The following is a 22,911-nucleotide window of genomic DNA, read 5'->3' as shown; positions in this document are numbered from 1 at the left end:
CTCCTGGATGATTAGAGCTGCAACGATTTCTCAATTAATTGATGATGAAAATCAATGGCCAAGTATTTTTATATTTATCAATTAGATATTAGTTAGTTTGATTAAAAAAAGCCAAATATTGACTTCTCCAGCTTCTTAAATGTGAGAATTTTATGCTTTTCTCTTTCACAGATGATGGTAAACTGAATATTTTTGGGGTTTTGGACTCTTATCTTGGACTGTTTGTCAGACATTTCTCACTTTTTTCTGACCTTTTAAAGACAAAATGCATCATTGATTAATTGAGAAAATGATTGGCAGATTAATCAATGATGATAATGATCACTAGTGATGATGACAAATGAAATACCACAATATATCTGTATATACAGTAGATGATGTAGCAACAGTTTGTAGATTAACATTGATTGTGGAGTGAAAATGTGTCCATACAGCGAGACGAGAAGCTGTGGTTCATTTCATTAGTATGGTGCTACAGGCTAAAGCTCAAATAATATCTGATCTTATCACAGTATTGATATTATATTGATAACCCCGCAGCTCTTTCTGTCTCTATAACCAACCTCAGTCTGGCTTCAGGGACGCATGTTTAAACCTTGTTATTTTCAACAGAGCAGATGCTGCTGACTGGAAACCAGAACAAAACATCTGAGTGAATCTTGTCTGGAAATAACTTCATGGTACCAAAGAAAATAAGAAAGATTGTTATCATCTGGTGTTTGAGAGTGTAAAGAGGCCTCAGTGAGTTTCTTCTTCTTCTTGTGTCTCCATCCCTCCTCACATCACCCTTAAACCAGCAGCAGTTCTCAGTGTTTCAGGTTCTCAGCAGGTCGGTCGTTCCTGCATCTTCATCTTGGAGAAGTTGCCACAGCAGGACTCCTCGTTCTTCTGGTTGATGAAGAGAGTTCTTCATGACTCTGGCTGGATGTTTGGGCTCGTCGTCCTGCTGCAGATGATCAGACTGACGGTGTTGCATTATAGAGAAGAAAACCTCCTAAAACCCTTTGCACAGTATAAACATACATACCCACTCACATAAAGAGGCAGCTGCTCAAATATCACAGTTGGAAGCAACACAAGAAGAAGATTTCTGCAGGTTGAAGCTTATTACAACACATCCTATTGGACATCAGGAGGATGTGGTGTGTATATGAAGAAGTACTTCTGGCCTTTATACTGCTTGTGGATTTCATTTGCCTGTGTGATGAGGGCTTGTTTCAGGTCAGTGTTGTCATGTGTAGAGACAGAGATGCTGTGCAGAATCCTGTCAGTGCAACACTGACCTCTAGTGATGATTCAACTAACTATGCATCAACAGGTAAAGCTTCAGATTTCCCTAAAACCACATGCAGAACATACACAGCGTCCTCATTTGTCATGATTTGTAGTTGAACATTTGCATTCGCTGAGAATTGTGATTTTGTAGAATTTAAATATATTTTCTTAAACTGTGATTTATGACCTGCAACTGTGACTAATAAAAGATTTCAGAAATTTACCCAAATTCATGTGATGGTGAATTATACAAACAGTATCTTTATCTTAATGTGAAACACTTTGCTCCTGAAGTCGCTGCAGCATCAGTGTTATGAGACAATGCAAGAGTTATAAAGAAGAGAGAAAAGTGGCTTTTATTATTAAAGTAGAACTTATTGACTGAAGCATCGACCGACAGTCTCATTAACTATTTACAACAATGTACACAGATTAATAGACAACACAATCTATGTAAAACTGTAGATTCTATGAATCTGAAAAGCTGCTGTGGCATCAAATACATGTTGTATTTCTGCAGGGGGGGAGAGCAACATATCACAACCAAACCTCTGGGATCATTTTAAAATAAAAGTTGTATATTTTAAACCCCTGACTTTTTTTCATCCAACAGCAGCGATGCTGATTGGTTCACAACCAGAGCAATAATTTAAAAAGAAAAGAAAGAAAAGCTCCTCACAGCTTTGTGAAATCAGCTTTCACAATAATTAAAATCAGCGTAACATTGGCGTTAAAGTTTCAAAAATACTCATATTTCTGCAACAACATGCACTGCAAACCTGCTGAATATTGTTTTACCCGTAATGATGAAACCTGCTGTTTTATCTTTTTGAAGTTTGTTTAAACTGCTGGAAAAATAATCCAACAATCAAATCAAAAGGTAATAATGTCAAAGTCTGACTGTTCGTTAAGAGCTGCTGTAAAATAGACAAACTGTACTGATACAAAAAATATGATTCATATTCCCACCTTGTGTTTCATGAAACGTTGCAGCAGCTGATAATGAAAGAAACAAAATATTCATCGACATGAACGTCTGATAATCTGTGACTGACGTTAAATAATTAAAACATGTAGTTTTCATATTGACATCGTTATGAGTTATTACAAGATTTAAGACATTAGTGAAAAAAATCACTAAAAGTTGAAAGTTACAATTTTTTATCACATTTACTGGGATTTTCTCGTTCGCCAACATTACCAGCTGCTACAAACAGTCATGACTCATGTGTAACACTGACTTTAACACTGATTGCAGAGGAGTTTTTTTGTCTCTGTGTTCAGTCAACACACAGTTGTAACTGGCAGGAAAAAAGACCAGTTGGGAGCAGCATCTGCCCAGTGCTGCCAGTTTAAAGATACAGGAGCTGAAACCAGTCATCAAAAACTACAACCTTCCTTCCTTCCGTTTGTCCCGACATGCAAAAAGCTGTTAAACCCTCTAAACTAAAAATAAATTAAATCAAAAACAAGCAAAAATAAATTAAACATCATCATCATCATCATCATCATCTCAAAATTACAACCACAACTGAAAACACTGCCACATCTAGCTTTCTCAGAAAAACAAACAAAAAAAAAATGTTGAATTTTGTGGGTAAAATATACAAAATGTTCATGGAAATGTGATCCGTTCACTAGTAGCAGAAACCTGCGTTAGTTTAGTGCTCTCAGCCTGCAGACACAGGTGTTTATCTCTATTAAAGGTCAGCATTTGGATTATTTACAACACAGAGGTGTGTTTTTTTTATTCTGTACATGACGATATTGAGGTATTTCTAATATTTCTTTGATTCTAGATAACCTCTCTCACACATATTTTGCATTTAACTTCTTTAAATCGGCACAAAACATTCTTTATTTTCTCTGAATGTTAATTAATATTTGATATGAGGATCAAGAAGCTTTTATAGTTGTAGAATGAGTCTCTGTGTTAATGTGAATATTTGGCTTTTAGCTATGAACAAACAAACAATAAAACATGTATGGAAGACTGTTGACTGCTGAATGAATCTCTACAGAAGTACAGCGCAGCCTGAGGATACAACTCTCAAGTACAATTTAACATTAAATGTCAAGTTATGGCTCTAAACATTATGAGTTTTATATCGACCCTGAATGATTCCTGTAAAGAAACACCTGATAAACACTAGAAACTGCATTTGTTTCCTTAGTGGCTTTGAGTCTCGATGAATATTAAAAAACTGTGAGTTCAACAGTGAAGCAACACAACATCTTATTCCCAGCACAGCGACATTACGCAGGTAAAACATCATAAATATGTTTTATTCAAAACTTGCACAGATACTCGCTTCTGTGGAGACAGGAAGCAGAGAGACAGGTCAGGAGGAACGCTCTGTTTTCATCGGAGCCTCGCGCTCTTTGTGGAAATATTTATTTATCATCACTGTCGTCTCTCTTAAAGTTTAGAATATATATATAGAGAGAGCATCAGCGTGTTCACAGTCAACTTGCCTGATTAAATTAGAAATGATAATTTAAAAAGGGGAAAGAAAAGAAAAGGTCCTTGTTGAGGTTTCACATTGTCAGCGGCAGCAGAGCAGAACGTTTTCTCCGGTCAGGAGAACCATCGGTCACGCAGGGAACGGATGAACTGAGTGTCGTCGTCGTCTGATTGTTCGGGGAAGTCTGCAGACACACACAATATTTCAACTTTGTTTTTTCTAATTCCAGCTTTTTCAAATTGAAAACGTGCATAAAATCTGTTGAGTATAAACACTTCATGCGTCGTGTGTTCAGGCTGATCGACCGACAGCGTTACTCACAATCTAAGACGTCGGATCCGTCGTCAGTTCCTAACGTGTAGTCAGAGTTGTCAGAGTCGTCGTCGTTGTCGTCCTCGTCGTCGTTACCATCGTCGCTGTTGCTGCCGAGAAGATCTGCGATCTGGAGGACAAAACACAAACCAGTGAGACGTTACAACACACATCTGGACACGTTACTGCACAGATAGTGTTGCTGTTTTTCAGTCGCCTTTTTATCCACATTAATTCAGACATGAAGGAGACTGGAGCATCATCATCATCATCATCATCATCATCAGTGAGACAGAACAAACCGACTGAAGCTACAACCACAAGATCTGATTCACGTTTTGGTTTGTTCACAATAACTTTTCTTTTTCACTGAAACTAAACCTGAAGCACTTCTCTAGATCAGATATCTAATCCTCTCATCCTCTAAACCTCGACCTTCATCAACACTGAACACAGAGAGAAACAGTTTTTACCATTTGTGAGTTTTTTTAACTTGAAAAGTTAAAGTAAAGTTTCCAAAGTCTTTTGTATTTTGTAACCCAACTGTCAAAATAATACAATGTCAACATTAAGACACCATATATACTATATAGTATATAAACACTATGTAAATAGTGTAAATACAGGCTGGCTGGTTTAATAAAATAAACTTTACTGAACCAAAATGACCCAAATTAAGCCAAACTAAAGGAGGAAGTATAATTAAAGAACAAGGTGTGTATATCAGTAGTGTCAGTGGTGTTTGGTTTGGGTGTAAGATGTGTGTTTGAGTGTTTTAAGGTGCAAGAAAGTAGAACATTAGAAAACTGCAGCAACAGAACTAAAGCAAACCAAAACAGGTGAGTGGAGGAGAGAGCAGAGAGAGTGACGCAGCACCAGTTGCTCCCAGTAGGGTAACGAGCTACTGGTTAATTTAGTACTCAGCTCCGTCAGCACTAATCAGACTTAGTGGCACCTTGTTGTCTGCTGTCACCTGTCGCTATGTTGCCATCTCGCTACCGCCAGTCTGCCTTCATGTACATGCGTGCATGTCTTATTGTCTTATTGTGCTCAGTGTGGTTTTATTCAATCTACTCATCTATGAACATTAATATCTTCATGTATTTATTGTCTTGCATATCTTGTATCATGAGTCTGTGTGTTGCATGTTTTAAGGATGTTTTTTATTAATATTATATATGTTCCACATGCTTATAAATGACCTCAGTAACTTTGGGCGACTCTGTAACATCTGTCCAGGAACTACAGATGAAACTCTGACGCATTTACAGCAATGTTTATTAATGTGCACCGTCCCTGTTAAATAAACAAACAAAACAAAACAAACAAAACAAAGCCACGTGTAGCGCAGACAGGTGAACCCCGAGATGATGTCACACAACCAACGACTGATCTCAATCAACGATGTTTAAACAGCGCTGAAACGTCCTGCGCACCACAAACACAACAATAAAGAAAAGCTGCAGCTGTGGTTTGTGAAGATGAGTACCTCTTCATCAGTGGGCGAGCGGGCTCTCTCTCCGTTTTCCCCGTCGTCGTTATTGGCCAGTTCCTCTATCAGCGGGTCTGTGTCTATATCATCATCATCATCATCGTCATCCGAGTCGGAGGAATCATCATCATCCTGGTCTTCATCGTCCTGGAAGAGAATAAAATACATTAAAAACAAAATCATCTCAGTCTGAAACTCTGCTGAGTCGACATCATCTAGATCAGCTGCATGATTGTTATTTACAGTGAGATGATTCTTTTTACTGTTTTGACTGTTAGTGAAGCTGTTTTGAGGACGTGTTTTACCTATAAGCATCTTGACATAATGTACAAGCATACAGTGTTTAATATGCTGCCCACAATTAAGCCACAATCTAACAAACAAACAAACAAAAAGACCAAAAACATAACTGTGTCGATGTCATCAACACCATCTTCAGGTCTGTGTGTCTCACCTGATCGTCATCGTCTCCTTCTTCTGCTAGTTTCTGTCGTCCAACCTCGTACAGACGACACACCGTGTCCAGGCTCACCGTGTCCTGGTTCTACACAGTAAACATGACAAAAAAAAACATGAAAATGGTTTCAAACGTGCTTCCTGTCAGACTTCTTTAAAGGTTTATTACACATTATATTCCTAAACTAGAAATATCTCCTCATGGTCGTCTGCCTCCGCCAACCAGTCAAGGTGCAGTTTACATCCAGACTCACATAACAGTTGAAGGAATTTAATAAAATCAACACAGTTTCAAGGTAACCCAGCTACTGGTGATGCACAAACCACATTCTTAGTGGTCCTGAGCCTGGATAAATGGGGACGGACGCGTCAGGAAGGGCGTCTGGTGTAAAACCGGCACCAAATCTAATATGTGGATCATAAATCAGATTTTCATACTGGATTGGTCGAGGCCTGGGTTACAGATGGATGAAACGATACTGTTGGGTGAATGAGGAGGAGGAGAGGAGGAGGAAGGGTAGTTCTACCTAGTAGTAGTTCTAAAACTAGTTTAAACATATCCAATAAAAGGTGAAAGTCCTCTTGATTAATAATCTATTAAAATGTAGAATACAAGAATTTAAAGTTGAGACTGGAGCTAAAAATAGTTTTGTTCACTTGTAATGATTCAATCGTAACAAGCTGGTGTTGTTGTTATAATCTGTATTCATGTTGCTCCGTTTGACTTCCATGACGGCAGCAGAACACGCGAACCTTTCCGACCACTTACAAGCAAACACTGGTGACATGGAGGTTAAAGGTCAAGCGACGTACCTCGATGACAGCCAGGTAGCAGTCTTTGGTGTCAGTGCACAAGTCGAAGATGTTCCTCTTTACGTCCACGGTGGCTGGAAAAACAAAACCGATCTCTGCGTTATAAACTGAAGACAAATAACTGGAACATAAAAGCAGCTGAGGCTTGTAGTTAGAAAGGAAAAGGATGGTTGTATTTTATCTTTAAATTACTCTTATAAACAAGTCACATAAAAATACCAAACCAGAAACACTACGTCTAGGAGTAAAGACAGAAACGTAGAAATCTGACACAATAAATAAAAATCAAGGTTCAGTCAGTAAAACATAAATGTACTAAATGATAAACTTTAAGTCTGCAGTAAACAGGAAGTGCAGCCTACATATGGGCTTGTAGTCGGTGGCGTCGAAGGTTCTGAAGGATGAACCGAAGGGACTCTTCATCTGCTGGTCCATCGCATCATCCTCATCATCGGCTTGCAACATTGCTAGAATGTGTGTGTGTGTGTGTGTGTGTGTGTGTGTGTGTGTGGGGACAGAACAGAGGATCATAATGTGCAACGATGGCAGTAATATACTATACTGTACAACATGATGTATGAGTATCAGAGACAAACAGCCCGTACCTCCGTACATGATGGTGGCGTTGCTGTTGAAGACCAGTCTGCACTGGTCCAGCGCGGGGACAGTGTGCAGGAGGTGGAAGGTCCTCAGGTCCCACTGACGCTGCTGTCAAGGATGAAAACTGCAGACACCTCTTATTTTCCTCTTACAGCACATACCAGGAGTTATTCTGTCTTTCTGTCACTCTGTTTTAGTTGTACAGAGTTTCTGCCCTTTAGCTTTATAGGTCGCCGTGTTTGAAAAGGTCGACATGGCTAAAAAAACTAAATAGTTACTGAGCTTCTGTATTTATGTCACTTTGGATAATTTTTTTTTAAAAAGCAGTGGTCAGAGGATACGATCTCAGTGTTGATGATGACCTCCAGCCCGTTGGGATGGAAAACGCCGCTGATGTTCATGTTGAACTTGTCGAACTTATGAATGGCGCGCGACGCCCGCACGTCCCACAGCACGCCGTCGTTCATCACCAGGTCGTCTGTGGGGTTGAAGGTGGCGCAGTTCCTCTTGTAGTTGTTGGCCAGACCGGGGTCGTTCAGGGTCAGGGTCTTCTGACCCGTCTGGATGTCGTAGATCTGCAGCGGAGAAGGAGAAATTATATACAACAAGAGAAAAATATAGACAAGAATATACAGTTTCTGTTTTTCAGGTTTTCTGATCTGCCTGAATGTGAAATATTTAAAAATAAAGGAGAGACAAGACCAAGCAGAACAGTTGGAAGAAGAAATTTTGCCCACTTGTAAATAGGAATGAATGATGTGATGCAAGAATAAACTGGAGTAAAAAGGAAAAAGTGGCATTTAGCTGTGACATGAATAACCTACATGGGCGACTTGGTCCTTGGTGCCGATGACTCTGTCCTGAGAGAGTTTACTGAACTCAACATAGTGGTCGTCTACAAATGAGTTCCTGAGACAGAAGAAGAACAAACACTGATCATTAATGACTCATTAAACCAGAAGAGGGAAAGCATGTTAAAGTGTGTGTGTGAGAGTTTTACTTCATGCCAAAGACACCGTCCATAGACCAGAGAGCAGACAAGGGGACGCTCCAAGACGCCGAGGTCAGCAGCAGTTTCCCATCCTGAGAAACAAACAGATTTAATGTGATATATAAAACCTTTACATAAAAGAGAAAAGAGTGAAAACATTATCAATCACTCAGATTCTCTCCCAGACGTACTCTGGAGGGTTCGAGGTGTGTGATGGCCGATGTGTGGCAGGGGTAGTTGGCCGTCTCCTCTCCGGAGAAGACGTTGTAGAGTTTGAGGTGACCCGAGCAGGTTCCCAACATCAGGAAACGCTCGCGGGCTGAGAAGGCACAACAGGTGAAACCGCTCTCGTCTCCGTCGCCCTCGTGGAAGACGGACATCGGTCGAAACCTGGAGAATAAAGGCGGGGGGAGACAAATGATGAACGGGACGACGTCTAGTTCAGGTTTTACAGAAGTCTGTGTTGTATGTGGTGGTTTGCGGAGGTGGAGTGTGTTCATTACCTGCTAAATATCAGATGTCTATCCAGACACCCTCTGTCCACACCTTCATATTTCGGGTACAGCACCCTGCTCCCCAGTCGGGCGGTGAAGTTGGGTGACGCCTGTCTCCTCTGTTTGGGCTCGGGGCAGCGGTGGGGGGTGAAGAGCGAGAAGGGGGGGCAGGTGGTGACGGGGTTGGGGCAGCGGGCGTGTTGTTCCCTCAGGTACTCGGTGATGATGCTGTCGAGGGTCGGGGGGGAAGGCAGGTGGCGCTCCAGCTGCTTCTTCATGGCTGGAGTCTGATAAAGAGAGGAAATGAATCAACAGTTGAGCCCCAGTTTCAAATAACGATGATGATGACTGTATCGAGGGTGGGGAGGGGGTGGGGAGTCTAAATGAAGGTAACACATCTGTATTCAGGAAAGCATCACAACCACTAACAGCTTTCAGAGGAGACACAGAGAGGGAGAGTAACAGGAAGTGCACATGTGAGAGAGGAAGCAGGAGAGAAACTGATAATCATGTTTATTTAGACATCATGTAAAATTAAAGTGAAATTTGGGCAAAGTCACAACTAATCTGTCATAGTGCATAATGATCAATATCAGTGACAGACTGAGGTCGTTTATTCTCTGTCGGCCGGTCCGGTTTGTTTGTGGCTGACAGCGAAGAAACGTGTCATGAAACTATGAGAGAGAGAGAGAGAGAGAGAGAGAGAGAGAGAGAGAGAGAGAGAGAGAGAGAGAGAGAGAGAGAGAGAGAGAGAGAGAGAGAGAGAGAGAGAGAGAGAGAGAGAGAGAGAGAGAGAGAGAGAGAGAGAGAGAGAGAGAGAGAGAGAGAGACAGAGAGAGAGAGAGAGAGAGAGAGAGAGAGAGAGAGAGAGAGAGAGAGAGAGAGAGAGAGAGAGAGAGAGAGAGAGACAGAGAGAGAGAGGTACTTATTTTGCTGCAAACAAAGTAAAACATTGTACTAAATATAACAGGGAACCATAAAAAAGGGGAAAACTGAAATGCAGTAAATATTTCTTGATGTGTAGATATCAAATCTAAATTGCTTTACAAATCATAAATAAACGACGACTTAAAGCAAAGTGAGCACTCTGCAGAAATATCACAGTTCATAACAAAATATAACTGTTGGATTGGATGATGTTTAACATCAGAGGGCTGAGATCAGAGCTGCTGCCGAAACAAAGTGATGAAACGTAAAAATACTGTTAAAGTTTAATACAAAACAAGTAATGACTTATTTGAATTATATTGTTTAGTATTTATAATTAAGTACAGGAATTATATTTATATATGAAGGGGGAACCACAGGAGTAAAGTGGAGTTACTGGGTTTGCTGCTGGGTAGCGAACAGCCTACAACTGGTGAAACTAAAACTGACTGAGAGGGTGAAGATTTGTCACTGGGTTCCCTCATATTATGATGTTATAAATTACAATCTGTAAAAGTGAAACAGGTGTGATTAATAGTAAACATAAATGTCTTCAAAATAACAATCAGCTGGTAAAAAGCTTCAGTGAGATTAAAAACAATCAAACAAAAGGAAACTAAACTCATCACTGACCTGTATAAAAGCTCCGTGATCAGACTTCTGCTTTAGTGCTCGCAGTTTTTTTCCCGTGCTGCAACTAGCCATCGGACGTTCCCGCGTGAACAAAATGCGGCCGACCAGAGGGGAGCCCTGACCGTGAGGCACCGGGTGAGGAGTGGAGAGGGCTGACGAAGAGGAGCACGAAGGGTGAGGAAGGACCGGGGAGCGTGAAGAAGAAGGGGAGGCCGTTGCGGAAACCGAGGACACCGGTGAGGATCCCAGATGGCCGGCGATACGAGCCGCGATCCCGCCGGCTAACCGGCAAGTCCTGGGAATCAGTGAGGAGGAGGAGGCAGGGGTGACGCAGGATGAAGAGTTCTGACAGGGGATGGCTAAATTGGCCTCTTTGATGAGTGTGTTGGCCGTGTCGTGGAGCCCTTTGGCCACCAGGTGGTTTCTGATCAGCATGAGGAGTTCCTTCTCAGAGAAGGTGATGCGTGATTGGGCGACCACGTTGGCCCTCTGCAGGCGAGCCAATGACACGTCGGTACCCATGAGGAGAGGCTTTCCGGACACCCGCTCCGTCAGCTCCGCGGCGTAACGGCAGAAACGGACGTGCTCGCTCCGTTTGTCCTGCAGCACCGGCTCCTTCATCAGCTGGAGAGGAAGACAGAGAAGAAGATTATTTTAACTGTCGGTGTGGTTTAAATGGTTTCAACATATGAACACGGCTGCATAATCCTCTGATTTAAGATTATAAAACATACAGAACATCTTTAATCTGCAAAACCTCAAAATGCCAAATAAACACAGTGATAGATGATCAGTTCATGAGTCAGATTACTTTATACTTTATAATAAACACTGGTCCCAGCAGGCCGAAAACACCCAAACTGATGATTCATGTCCAATATCAATATACACTAAACTGTATGAATATCAAAATATTCTATGTGCAATAATGTGAATTCAACCGTTCAGTCTGTCAACTAATTATATTTTTCTTTCTTTACTGCTTATTTATCATATCTTGCTTTTTAATTGATGCTTCTTGTTATTGTTCCTTCCTGTTTGCTGCTGTAACACTGTAAATGTCTCCACTGAGGGACTAAATAAAGGATCTTATTCTATTTTCTTTCTCTTTTTTATTCTGAATTTTGCCTTTTACTTTGTCAGAGAATCTTTGACAGTTTGTTGAAAGTCGTGTCTTCTGTGCTCACCTGTTGAATGTGTCCGCTGGTGAAGAGCGGCAGCTTGCTGATGATTTGTCTGATGGCTGTGCTGCGAGAGAGTCCGACCAGAGCTTTGCAGGTCAGAGCACGGATCAGGTCTGCATCTGTGATGGGCATCTTCACCGACAGCAGCGACAGGAGCACCTGGTGGGAGACGAAATATAAGATCCATGACACACGGCACTGAGGAACTTTCTCCTGGTTTTAATATTTCATTGAAGAAGAAAATAAGACTCTGAATGGTATTTTATTTGTCGTTTACTGTCGTTTCATTCGTACCTTTATTCCGTTGTTGTTCTGCACCACCTGCCACATGTGGGCCAGCACCCTGTTGTGGGGGGCGGGGGGCTGCTGGGGGTGGAGTGACGGCCTGAGGGGGGCCACGGCGAAAGCACCCACAGTGTTCAGGCTCTGGTCTGGAGCACACACACAGTTTATTATCACCTGGGGAGGGACAGAGGAGAAGATCAGCGTTAAGTCTCTCTAGTTTTATTTGAATTAATGGGAATATTGAGATTATTATTAGATTCAAGTGAAACCATCAAGTGTTCTTGTGGAGGCTGTTTACAACATAGAAAATAAAGAATCTTTTCCACTTGTATTAATGCATCACAGATAATCTCACAGTTCATAATACGACACAATGAATGTCATTAGATTTGCAGATATTTGAACACATTTAAAGTTTGATCTGATGATGGCGTTCGATGAATCACCAAAGTTATTACAGTTAATTCATTAAAGAGAGGAACATGAATGTCTGCACCATATTTCATGATTATCCATCCAAAAGTTGATGAGACGTGAGTACGTTTTGTTTTAACGGTTTTAAGCCTGTTTATCGCTAGCTAGCGAAAATTAGCATTAGCATTATTACTGTTGACCATAGATTGTAAATGCACTGTGCTAACCAAGCTAGCAGCTAGCGCTATGGTCAGCTCCACCCTCTCGTCCAAATACGGTCACTTCTGGCTCCGAAAAATCAAACATGGCGACGGTCAAATCGCTACACTCCAGGCTTCAAAACAGCAGTTTGCAAACCAACGGGTGACGTCACGGTGACTACGTCCATATTTTATACAGTCTATGGGCAAACTCCATCCAATAGTTGTTAATATATTTCAATCTGGACCAGTGTTGGACCATCCTGTCGTTAACTAAAGGCAGCTTCTTACTTGTAGTGCAGACTTCTGGATCTCAGCGTCATTGACAAACACTTCGCCCTCTGCAACACCGAGGATGATGCTCATACCTGCCGCAGAGACACGACACACAGTGATGCACGTCCAAAACTTTTCACTGAAGCAGAATTGAGTTAAGTGAAAACCGAGGAGTTCTACTCACCCACGGTGGAAACAGCCGACCTGGTTTCATCGAGAACTTCCACAGTGTCCGCCAGCACCAACTGGACTTTAGGAACCACCGTCAGGATGGCCAGGATGTCCAGAGCGTAACGCACCGTGTCACTCCTGGACAGACAAATATGACTTATCAATGCTGTAAATGAGTCAATACATACTCACACAGAGGAAGAAAACAAAGTGAATGCTGTGATATTTTCATGAAGTGAGTGTGGAAACACGTCTGCATTCATCACGTTACCTGCCGTAGTAGGTCCTCCAGTCACAGGCCGTAGATATGAGCTGCAGCATTAAATGAACACAGGACAACTTGCAGAAAACCTCCACTGGTTCCCAGTGCAGCTGAGGTCCACACTCGATGAGAAACTCCATCATCTCGACCACCTGATCTCTGGTGTACGTATACGCCTGGAAACAGGAAACACACATACTGATATAGATCAAAGCGGTCGTTCTGGTTTTCATTTTAAATTTTAGGTACAATTTTAAGCCATTATTGGTAACTTTAACATCAATGACTCTGCGTCCATACTGAGCAGAGAAAACAGGTGTTTCAAACAACACTGTGCAAGAAGAAGGATGATAAAAACAACAGTAAATACCTTGTAAAAGGGCTGCTGGGGAACAATGTGTCCTCCCTCTGACGTCTGCAGAGACTGTTTGACCTGTTCAGCCTTCACAGCCAGATGAGCCTCAAAGTATCTACAAAGTCAAACAAATGTAGAAGTTTAATAAGTAGATGTAAGTTTACACGAGGAAAACTCAAGTGTTCAAGATGTCAGAAATCCCATAAACTTTACTTTTTCTTGACAATTCAAACTAAATTTAAGACTCATAATGCTACATTTCAACCTGCATTAACTCTTTATTTTGGCCACTTGGAAGCGTAAACAAGTAGCGTCACCGACATCATCGGCTTTTAAATTGATATGCTGAACTTTTTTAGCAAACAGTTGTTTATTTCCACATCCAGCAGTAACTAATTATCATTCATGTGGAGTCATGTTTCTGTCCACCTGGTGAATGTAAGTCCAATATTCACTCTCTTTTAGCTCTGTTTTTACTCTCTACCAACTCCTGAGGGAAATATCTGGCTCTTTAGCTGCTAAATGCTCCACTATGTTCACCAGCTAGTCTACAGCTAACTGTGTCTGTTTGCAGGTAGTGTACAGCGGCTTTTTACAGCTTTTTCTCTGAAAACGACGCTATGAGAGCGCTGAGAGTGAACCAGAACAGTAAAGTTGCAGCTGGACAGATAAACAACGAGCTGAAACTCACTATAAAGCTCCGTAAAGCCGAGAGGAGCTGCAGAGTCTCTGAGGTTCATCACTACGAGCCACAACCAACACATTACACACTGACAGATCAAAAGTAACAAAACAAAAGAATGTAAATAAAGAGTGTGAGTTGGATATTTGGTGTTTTTGCCTCAGTGATGTACTAAACTTCGATCTATTCATCTGTCTCAGTACCTGCGCAGGGCCATGCAGGTGTGTTTGGCCGTCTGTCGGCTGGAGAAGACCTGGTCATCGCTCATTATGGACACCTCGTTCTCCGTTTTAAGAATCTCTAAAGTACTGATCTACAGGGGAGAGAAGGAGACTCATTAATACACCGTGGTTTCTTAACAACAACATATTCCTGCTTGAAGTAATATTAAAGTCATGTAAGGCGTGATATTCGGCGCTGACCAGGTTGATCAGCCTGCGCATGCCGTCCTGGTGGTCAAAGAGCTGCAGCACCGCCCTGAAGGAGAAGGAGATGGAGAAAAACATGGTGGCGTGACAGACGCCCGACGCGTGGGACGACTCCAGCAGCCACAGAGCGTAGGACACCATGTCGGACAGCACGCCGTCTGAGAGCGTGCACACCTACACGCACGCACGCACACACACACACACACACACACGAGAGAGAGATAAAGAAAGACAAACAGCCTGAGTTACTCATTCCAGCCTCTCTGCTCTACTTCTGTCTGTTTCACATCAGACTGAAAGTTTAATGGAAATAAAACTAGCAGAGAGAAGAAGTGGCCTATAAAACCCAATATTTCACTATCTCTGTATAATAAAAAGACATTTTGCTTAAATCTACAAGTTTTCATTTTAGTGATATGAATTGAAGAAAATCAAATAGATAATATTTGTAAATGTTATTTTTTTGTATTTTTACTTGATAAACAGCAAAAATGGCTCATTGTCATAATCATAGTTGATTTATTTTGTCTTTTAATTGATTAGTTTTTGAGGTTTCCAGGTGCATCTGCCGAGGTTTAAAAAAAAAAAGTTCCTGCAGCTGTGCAAAAATCTGATGTTGCCTCAAGTGATGTCACTTGAGTCAGCGGGGGTTGGAGGCTGAAGACTACAAAATGAAACAAATCTGGAGGATGTGGAGTTAGAAAGAAGTGAGGTTATCAGATCTCTGTGAGGCTATGTTAGCTGCTAATAGCATAACATACCCAAATCTGGCATTGTGGGTAATGTAGGCACCAGGTTTTTGACAAGGAAGAAGAAAGAATGGAATAAAAAACAGAATATTTCTGGTTCTGGTTTTTATCTTTTTTCTCCTGTTGGACTACTCTACTCTGCACTGTAACTTTTATTCTCTTGTTTTATCTGTTTTTTTTATTTTTATTTCCAAATTTTACACTTTTTAATTGTTTTTATATGTCTTTTTACTTGTGTTGCTTTTATATTCTGTTTTGATGCCTTTTATGCTCTATGTAAAGCACTTTGAGTTGCCTTGTTGTTGAAATGTGCTACACAAATAAACTTGCCTTTGTGTGAAGGTCTATGACTCAAACCGGTTGTGTGTTTGTGTATGTTGACGTACTCTCTCCATAGCGTCTTGGTTGTACGCCAGATAGTACAAGCAGAGTGAAACTCCAGTTGCTGCCATAGAAGGTCTCGGGATCTCCAGGAGTTTCTGGACTCCTCCGTGAGCGATGAACTCCGCTGCGAACTTCTTATGGAGGAGAAGTGAGGCCAGATACTGAAGAAGAAGAAGAAGAAGAAGAAGAAGAAGAAGAGATAGAAAACACATTTAATGTTCAGTCCTCAATCCATTAAAGGTGGAGTCAGTGATTCTAATTTAATACACTTTTTGTCAAATGACGGTTCGCTCGCTGTCTGTTCTGTGTGAGGACATGACAGTCTCCCGTCTCCAGCACCCGTTGAATGGTGGGAGGACTGGTGAACTGGAGAGAGAGAGGCCGTGGCCAGTTCACAAAGGAAGTGTTTTCTCCGAGCAGCAACCTCCGGGGTTGAAAAATGAAGCCAATGTGGAAGTGCCAAAAACTGCAGTTCCTTGAACGACCACTTGAGGCTCCAAAAGCGAGTCAATCATAGACCCCCATGTTAAAATGCCCAACTTTACAGCAGAAATAAACATGTTTACAGTTTTGGTCTCTTTAACTAATTTCCTCTTTCATGACAACTGTACGGGGGGTGAATTTTTTTATAACTCACTTGTTTAAATTTTATTAAGCTGTAAAGTTATGCATAATGAAGGACATGGCTGCTTTGAGTGACAGGTCCGCCAGCCATTCGGCCCGCCTCTTTGCCCATTTTTGATTGGCTGGGAGTTAGACAGCATCACGCACTGCCAAGATGGCGACGGCCGGAGCGGCTCACTTTGAGCTTCAAAACCGCTCTTCAGAAACCAACGAAAGGGTGACGTCTTTACTGAATCCGGTCTTTCTTTTGGTGTTTAGTTCAAATATCAACAATCTTTCTCCAGAACGACTGACTCGACCTTTAAGAGAACAGATGTGGCTGCATTTTAACTTCTCACTACAGAATCCTGACTGTGTTCCTACATCAGTTCCTACATCATCTCAACAGGGTTTGTTTTCATCACTGTTTGTGGTGTTTCAGTTGTGTTAAAGTTGGTAAATTTAGCACAGCCCCACCCACACAGGCTCAGATTATCCTTCACTGACAGACACGTTTCTGCTGCGGGGAGGAGCGCGACATCTGAATGAGATAAAAGCCTGCCTGACTTCAACCAGCAGTCAGTACATGTTGGACTGTATAACTATACAGTGTATATATAAATGTATTCACATATATAATTGAAGAAGTTAACAACTGATTATAACTTTGACATTTATAGCTTAGACTTAGTTATTGTCTGATGTTCGTCTACGTCTTGAAACAGACCAATAAACACAGGAGACATAAGAAGTTAAAATCCTGCGTTTTGAAGTTCAGTGATGGAGAAACAGTCTGGAAACATAAAAGCTTTTCTCCATTTGTGTGTTCATGTCTCAAACATACTTTTTCTTTTTTTTTTTGCTGAAAAATGACCAAAAACGCTTCAATACTTAACAGCTCTGAAGCTGCCGATGAACCGACCAGGTGGCAACTTACAATCTGATTCTATGACTGACCAGAGAGCTGACTGCTTATTGGCTGATGTGTCTTTTATGAGTATGAGTTTTGATCTGCAGAATGAATGATGGCTGACTTGTTCAGGACTGGCTGCCAGTAGTCAACAGATAAAACAAAGTCTGTTGCCTCCACATGTTGTTTGTTTGGCTCTTTCAGGCCGACAGAAGTCTTACCAGCAGAGCATCAAAGGTGAGCTGGACGTCCTTGGTCAGCCGGAGGTCAATGTAGTTCATCAACAACGCCCGAGTGTCCAGCTGCATGAAGACGGCGAGCAACTGCACAGCAGAGCAAAAGAAAGATTTAGACATCATTCATCATCCTGACAGCCCTCTGCAGCCTGAGAGGAGAGCGTCTCTATAAGACTTAGATCAGCGACGCGGCTCTATGGATACGATGTGTAGCGGACGGTTCGTCTCACCTCCTGGTAATCGCCCAGCGGCGTCAGATACTTCAGGATGAGCCTCTGCTCCATGGCCGGGCTCAGCGGTAACAGGCGGTAGTCGGAGCCGATCACCATGGAGCTCATCTCGGACCAGGAGGTGCTGTTGGCCTGCTGGTCGGCGACGTCGCTCCTCTCCACCTCCTCCTCGGTCCTGGAGGAGGAGGAGGAGGTGAAGTTTAGCTTCTGCTTAGCCTTCCTCCCGTTCTCCTTCACCGCCTGTCTCTTCCCTCCTCTTCCTCCCTGCCTGTCTTCCGTCTCCCTGGAGGCGATGTCCGGGCTCGCCTGGTAAACAAAGTCTGGGATCAGTCGGGTCGAGCTGCTGCTGCTGCTGCAGCCGCCGTTTTTCTGGGCCGAACCGAGCAGCGACGCAGGTTTGAAACTGGCCTTTAACACCTTCCTGCTACTCTCTCCGTCTCTCTCTCTTCTGCCTTCCTCCTCTTCCACGTCTTCGTCCGTCCTGTCCTGCTGGTCCGTCGAGGTGTTTGAGGTTCGGGTGCCTTCAACCTGAGAGTCCTGAGGTAGATTCTGGAGGTTCTCTGCTCTCTTGAGTCCTTCAGACTGCAGCTCACAGAGTCGCTGAATCATGATGGGAACCTGGATATTCACAGGAAACAAAGAGCTATTAAGCTTAATACGCTAACAGTCACTCATTCTTCCAGAAACATTTTTAGTTCCTCCATATGGGACAAATTATCAGAAAATATGATATTATACAGTATGTACATTACCTCCTGTATTTGCACTTCCTGTTACTTTTCATTAACAGATTCCATTTAGACACATGTCTGTCTTTACTGTATTACACACCTGCTTGCTATGTTTTGTTAATTTTGCAACCATTTATAGTTCGTTCTGTACATAATTAAAGAAATGTATGATCTGTTTCAAAACATGGACGTTATTATTACTCTTTTGTCTTTATATTTTCACATTTTTCTAGACATGCAACAAACCGTGCCGGAGCAGAAACTAATGTTGAAAACACAAAATCAACTTGATTTAAATCAACACCTCTGAACATCTCTACTGAAATATCAACAGAAGAAAATATATTTTATTTCTGTTTCTTTGTGGCTTTTAAATGCGAACAGATTTTAACAGTTCCATAGTGCAGTTATGGAGACGTGTTCGTGCCGATGCTTCGTTGCTACGTTAACATCCTCTGTGACAATGTCCAGTTGTTCAGTAAAGATGAGTATTTAGTGTTAATTTTTTTTTAGACACCAGAAGAAGCTGAAAAAACTGAAATATAAACATGAGCAAAAAGGTGCGACTGCACGTTGAATCACTGGATGCTTGTATGTACAGTCAAAAGGTTTGGACACTTTCTCGCTCATCTGAACTACACTATACTCATCTATACGTGTGTGTGAGACCCACCAGCTGAGCGTTCTCCTCTCGGTAGCTGGCTGCCACTTCCTGGTTGCTCATGGCTCTGGCCAGCAGGCCTGTGGCGTAGACGCACAGCGGTCGCTCTGCTTCACGAGCCCAGGTGAACAACATCTCCACCAGACCTTCCTGTCACACACACACACACACACACACACACATGCACGCACACACACACAGAGAACACACCTGACTCACTCACAGGTAATCACAGTAAAGAAGCAGCTCAACAGCCACCTCTACATGAAAACACACTTACTTATTGTTTTGTTATCGTTTACTTGTCTGGGAGGTAATATCTTTGGTTTAGGAAGTTAAAACTGATTTCCTATAACTGCAGAGCTGCTTAATAAATCACTGTTAATGTGATGAATTATTCTTCTGTTTCTTGTAGTTATATTGTTCATCATCATCCATCATGGTTCCAACATCCACATCTGTTTTATCTGCATAAACACACATCTGTAGCTCATAAAAGTGGGAACAGATGCTGTTTGTCTGAACTTCTATCCTTTGTCTTTTTAAATGTTAATATAGTTGATCTGACAGTACAGTTTACTGTCATTAACGTGCACTTTTACTAATTCTGTCTGACAAATGTTCAGATCATAAAATAATGATTTTATCTGCATCTCAGCAGCTTGGTGGTGACTGCTGGTTCAGACAGTAAAAAACATGAATAGGAACTGTATGATGAATATTAAAGTAGTAGATGTGATCATAGAGAGCAGGAGGGAACAGAGTGGAAGGTGAACTGGGTGTCTCTTTCTCGTTTCGCTGTGGGTGAACGTAGAATAAGTCAGAAACAAATTAAAGGACCAGTGTGCAGGATTTAGTGTCAGGCTCTGTGATGGAGATATAAAAGGCTCATTCTAAGGTAACAAAACACAATTTTCACTTTATTTTCAGGTAATTAAAAACTAATTAAAACACACTTATGAACATTATATTCCATTTCTGCCAAGTCTGTTCCACTAGATGCCACTAAACTCTACACACTGCACCTTTAAATACATCCTTAAAAATGTATTTTAAGTTGATTGCTGATAAATAAAGGTGTTTATATACATTCATAAGCAAATTCCAGAGACACAAGCTGCTCTGTGTAAAACATCCCCGGCATATAAAGACAGCAGAGCGGGGAAAAGAGTGGCAGGTGTGATGCTCTGGATGCAGAGCAGCTAGAATGATCTTTTTCTACCTTCTCTTGGAAGATGACGGCGGTCTCCAGGCCCGGCATGATGTTCTGAAGCAGACGACAGGCGGCCGTGTTGAGGCTCAGCTCTCTGCTGGTCATTATATACGTGTCCAACAGCTGCAAAACATACACACAAAAAAATAACTAATTAAAGTTGTAGCAATTTAAACTTCTGTTATTTACATACATAAACACAAAAAACAGAGAAAAAATAATAATAAGTATAATAATAAATAGTATAATAAATAATGTTCATGAACACAGCTTCCATAAATCACATGACTCAGTAAAGAATCAGCCGCTCTCACCGCGTTAGTGAAGTCGTCGTTCCTGAAGAGCATCCTCAGGATCTGTCCCAGCATGCAGTCTGGCTCCGCCCGTCCTGCAACATCATACGAGTGTCAATAACTCAACAAGCTTCAGTTCAGCTCACAAAACCCTGACTGGAACATTTACACAGTGAAACGCTGAAAATCACATCAGCTGCTGAATTAGGAACACAAACGTTGTTCTTCTGAAAGCTTTTGGATTTTCAGAGCTATTTAAAATTAAAAAAATAAGAAAAGACAGAATGTTTATGGAAGTGAAAACTGATGAAAACCTGGATGACGATCATCGAAGGGGTCAGGATCTGCTTTGTGATACTCTCCCGTCTCTCGTTCAATCAGCTCAGATATTCTGCAGAAAACAGACATCAGACACAATCATGAGGACACACATTAAGGTCCGTCTGCGTCTCATCCAATAAACATTTTACATTAAAATCACAGTTATTCAAAAAAACAAAAAAACAAATCTCTGTTTACTTGGTGAGGATGGAGACCAGCTCCTCTGTGGTGCCCTGCTGTGCTTCTTCCCATTCGTCTAGCAGCTTGGCCAGTTCCGCCTTAGCGTCCACCGCCATGGCAACGGCCATGGCAGCCGACACGGCGGCCGACAGGGCGGACGACACTACTTCTTCAGGGACAGACATCCTTACCTGGAAGACAGAAGAGGAGGAGAGGAGAGTGATGAAGAGCCAATCACACATCTGCTTTGCTTGTTGTGTAATTATTCTGGTTTTTTGTGTTTAAGTCAGTCTTGCCTGACTTGAATAACCCTGTTTCCCTTTACAGGACCATGATGGAAATAAGCTTTATTGTGTTTTTATCCTCCATAATTTCATTGCATCGCTTTTGTTCTTTATTAGGATCCCAGTTAGCACCAGTACAAGCATCGGTTATTCTTCCTGGGATCCACCACACATACAGTCATACACACTATATCCACATAAACTAAATAATAATAATGATAATAATAAATTGAATTTGTACTGCATTTTTCATTTGCAGTGAACCTGGAAGTGCTGCAGCGTTCAACATAATAACATAAAGAAAATAAAGAGTGAAGCTGAAAAAGCCAAATCAATCACAATTCTTCAAGTATTCACAGCAAACTTGATTTATTTTGTCCCTTTTTTCCCTTCATACAAATAAATAATCATTCTCAATAAACATAAATCCTTGTCTGATGACTTCCTTAAATTATATATTTTTCCATGCTGCGCTTTCACACATGTGGCTGCAGTCTGTCTGTCTGTCTGTCTGTCTCTCTCTCTCTCTCTATCTATCTGTCTTTCTCTCTTTCTATCCCAGGAGAAGCAGCCTTTTGTGGGGCTGAGTTGCAGTCTACGATCCCCCCCCCGCCCCCCGCCCCAACAGGTGTCCTCCGGTCCGGGCAGCTCAGAGGACACAGTCCGCTCTGTGAGCAGCTAACGCGGTAACAAGGGGGTCAGTTAGCACCCTGAGCTAACCTGCCCGGATCTACGCAGCTTCTCCGCTATAAAAACCACACATTTCCCCTGTTTGTGTTTAATATCGCGGTGAGTCGAGGCTGTAACGGTGAACCGGTCCGTGTAGCGGAGCCTCATGTCAGACACGAACCGCTCAGCTAGCAGGTTGACTCGCAGTTTTCTCTTGTTTCTTACTGACTCACCTGAAGATAAACGTCCTCCGCGCGCCGCTGCTGCTCACTTTAACTCGTCGCTTTCAGAAACTCTTCTTAAATTGTCCGTAAAGGTTCCGGTGAAACGACGCTGACATTAAATGTTTAGGGGGGGGGGGGAGAAAAAGTTTCACGTTTATTTTCAAACTTCTCCCGGCGACCGCACGCTACGTCACCGAACGACAGGCGACGTTAGATGACGACACGCGGAGAGCCTCCTACAGGGACTTGTAGTCACAGTCATATGCTTGTAGTTCTTAACTATTTTGTATTTCCTGTTACAAGACTTGATTATAGTTTTAGTTCACAATGGTTAACAGTTAGACTTTATGATGCATAAAGTTTCAGTTAAAACCCGTTTACATCAACTTTATTTAAATGTATTTTTTAAATGACTTTTGTTTTCTTTCTTGTTTTTGATTATCAAAAGGAAGATGTTTTTTTTAAATAGATGTTTTATTTTTTGCTAAATTTTACATACATCAATGTA

At 41.8% G+C, this 22,911-nt stretch overlaps 2 protein-coding genes across 2 annotated transcripts in view; one reads left to right on the top strand and one right to left on the bottom strand.

The window, feature by feature from the left end:
• Nucleotides 1–22,911, top strand: part of LOC122981168 (hemicentin-1-like) — a 738,767-nt gene that overhangs the window by 453,526 nt on the left and 262,330 nt on the right. The window lies entirely within an intron of this gene.
• LOC122981167 (DDB1- and CUL4-associated factor 1-like) lies at nt 1,609–22,613 on the bottom strand. Its single transcript, XM_044349768.1, has 30 exons — nt 22,413–22,613; nt 21,245–21,417; nt 21,040–21,116; nt 20,747–20,820; nt 20,442–20,555; nt 19,232–19,369; nt 17,828–18,445; nt 17,583–17,684; nt 15,851–16,009; nt 14,710–14,889; nt 14,491–14,600; nt 13,621–13,720; nt 13,260–13,426; nt 13,002–13,126; nt 12,833–12,909; nt 11,937–12,101; nt 11,646–11,801; nt 10,459–11,082; nt 8,908–9,185; nt 8,596–8,794; nt 8,414–8,496; nt 8,238–8,322; nt 7,755–7,988; nt 7,419–7,512; nt 7,176–7,280; nt 6,814–6,887; nt 5,999–6,088; nt 5,542–5,691; nt 4,062–4,182; nt 1,609–3,924 (listed from the first exon to the last, which is right to left on the bottom strand). Exons 2-30 carry the CDS (start codon nt 21,409–21,411, stop codon nt 3,854–3,856), a joined length of 4,737 nt encoding a protein of 1,578 aa, XP_044205703.1. The 5' UTR covers nt 21,412–21,417; nt 22,413–22,613; the 3' UTR covers nt 1,609–3,853.

Source organism: Thunnus albacares, chromosome 4, assembly GCF_914725855.1.
Source record: "Thunnus albacares chromosome 4, fThuAlb1.1, whole genome shotgun sequence".
In the NCBI taxonomy this organism is placed as follows: Eukaryota; Metazoa; Chordata; class Actinopteri; order Scombriformes; family Scombridae; genus Thunnus; species Thunnus albacares.
Note: the sequence above shows the minus strand (reverse complement) of the source record. Positions and strands in the feature narration are given on the sequence as shown.

What these genes read in the sequence shown, in the direction of transcription:
- LOC122981167 (XM_044349768.1), bottom strand. Translation starts at nt 21,411, where the DNA reads ATGTCTGTCCCTGAAGAAGTAGTGTCGTCCGCCCTGTCGGCCGCCGTG. An exon ending in AGACATCTGATATTTAGCAG is followed by an intron (nt 8,795 to 8,907) that starts GTAATGAACACA and finishes TTTATTCTCCAG; the next exon opens with GTTTCGACCGATGTCCGTCT. An exon ending in CACCGACTACAAGCCCATAT is followed by an intron (nt 6,888 to 7,175) that starts GTAGGCTGCACT and finishes TTGTTTTTCCAG; the next exon opens with CCACCGTGGACGTAAAGAGG.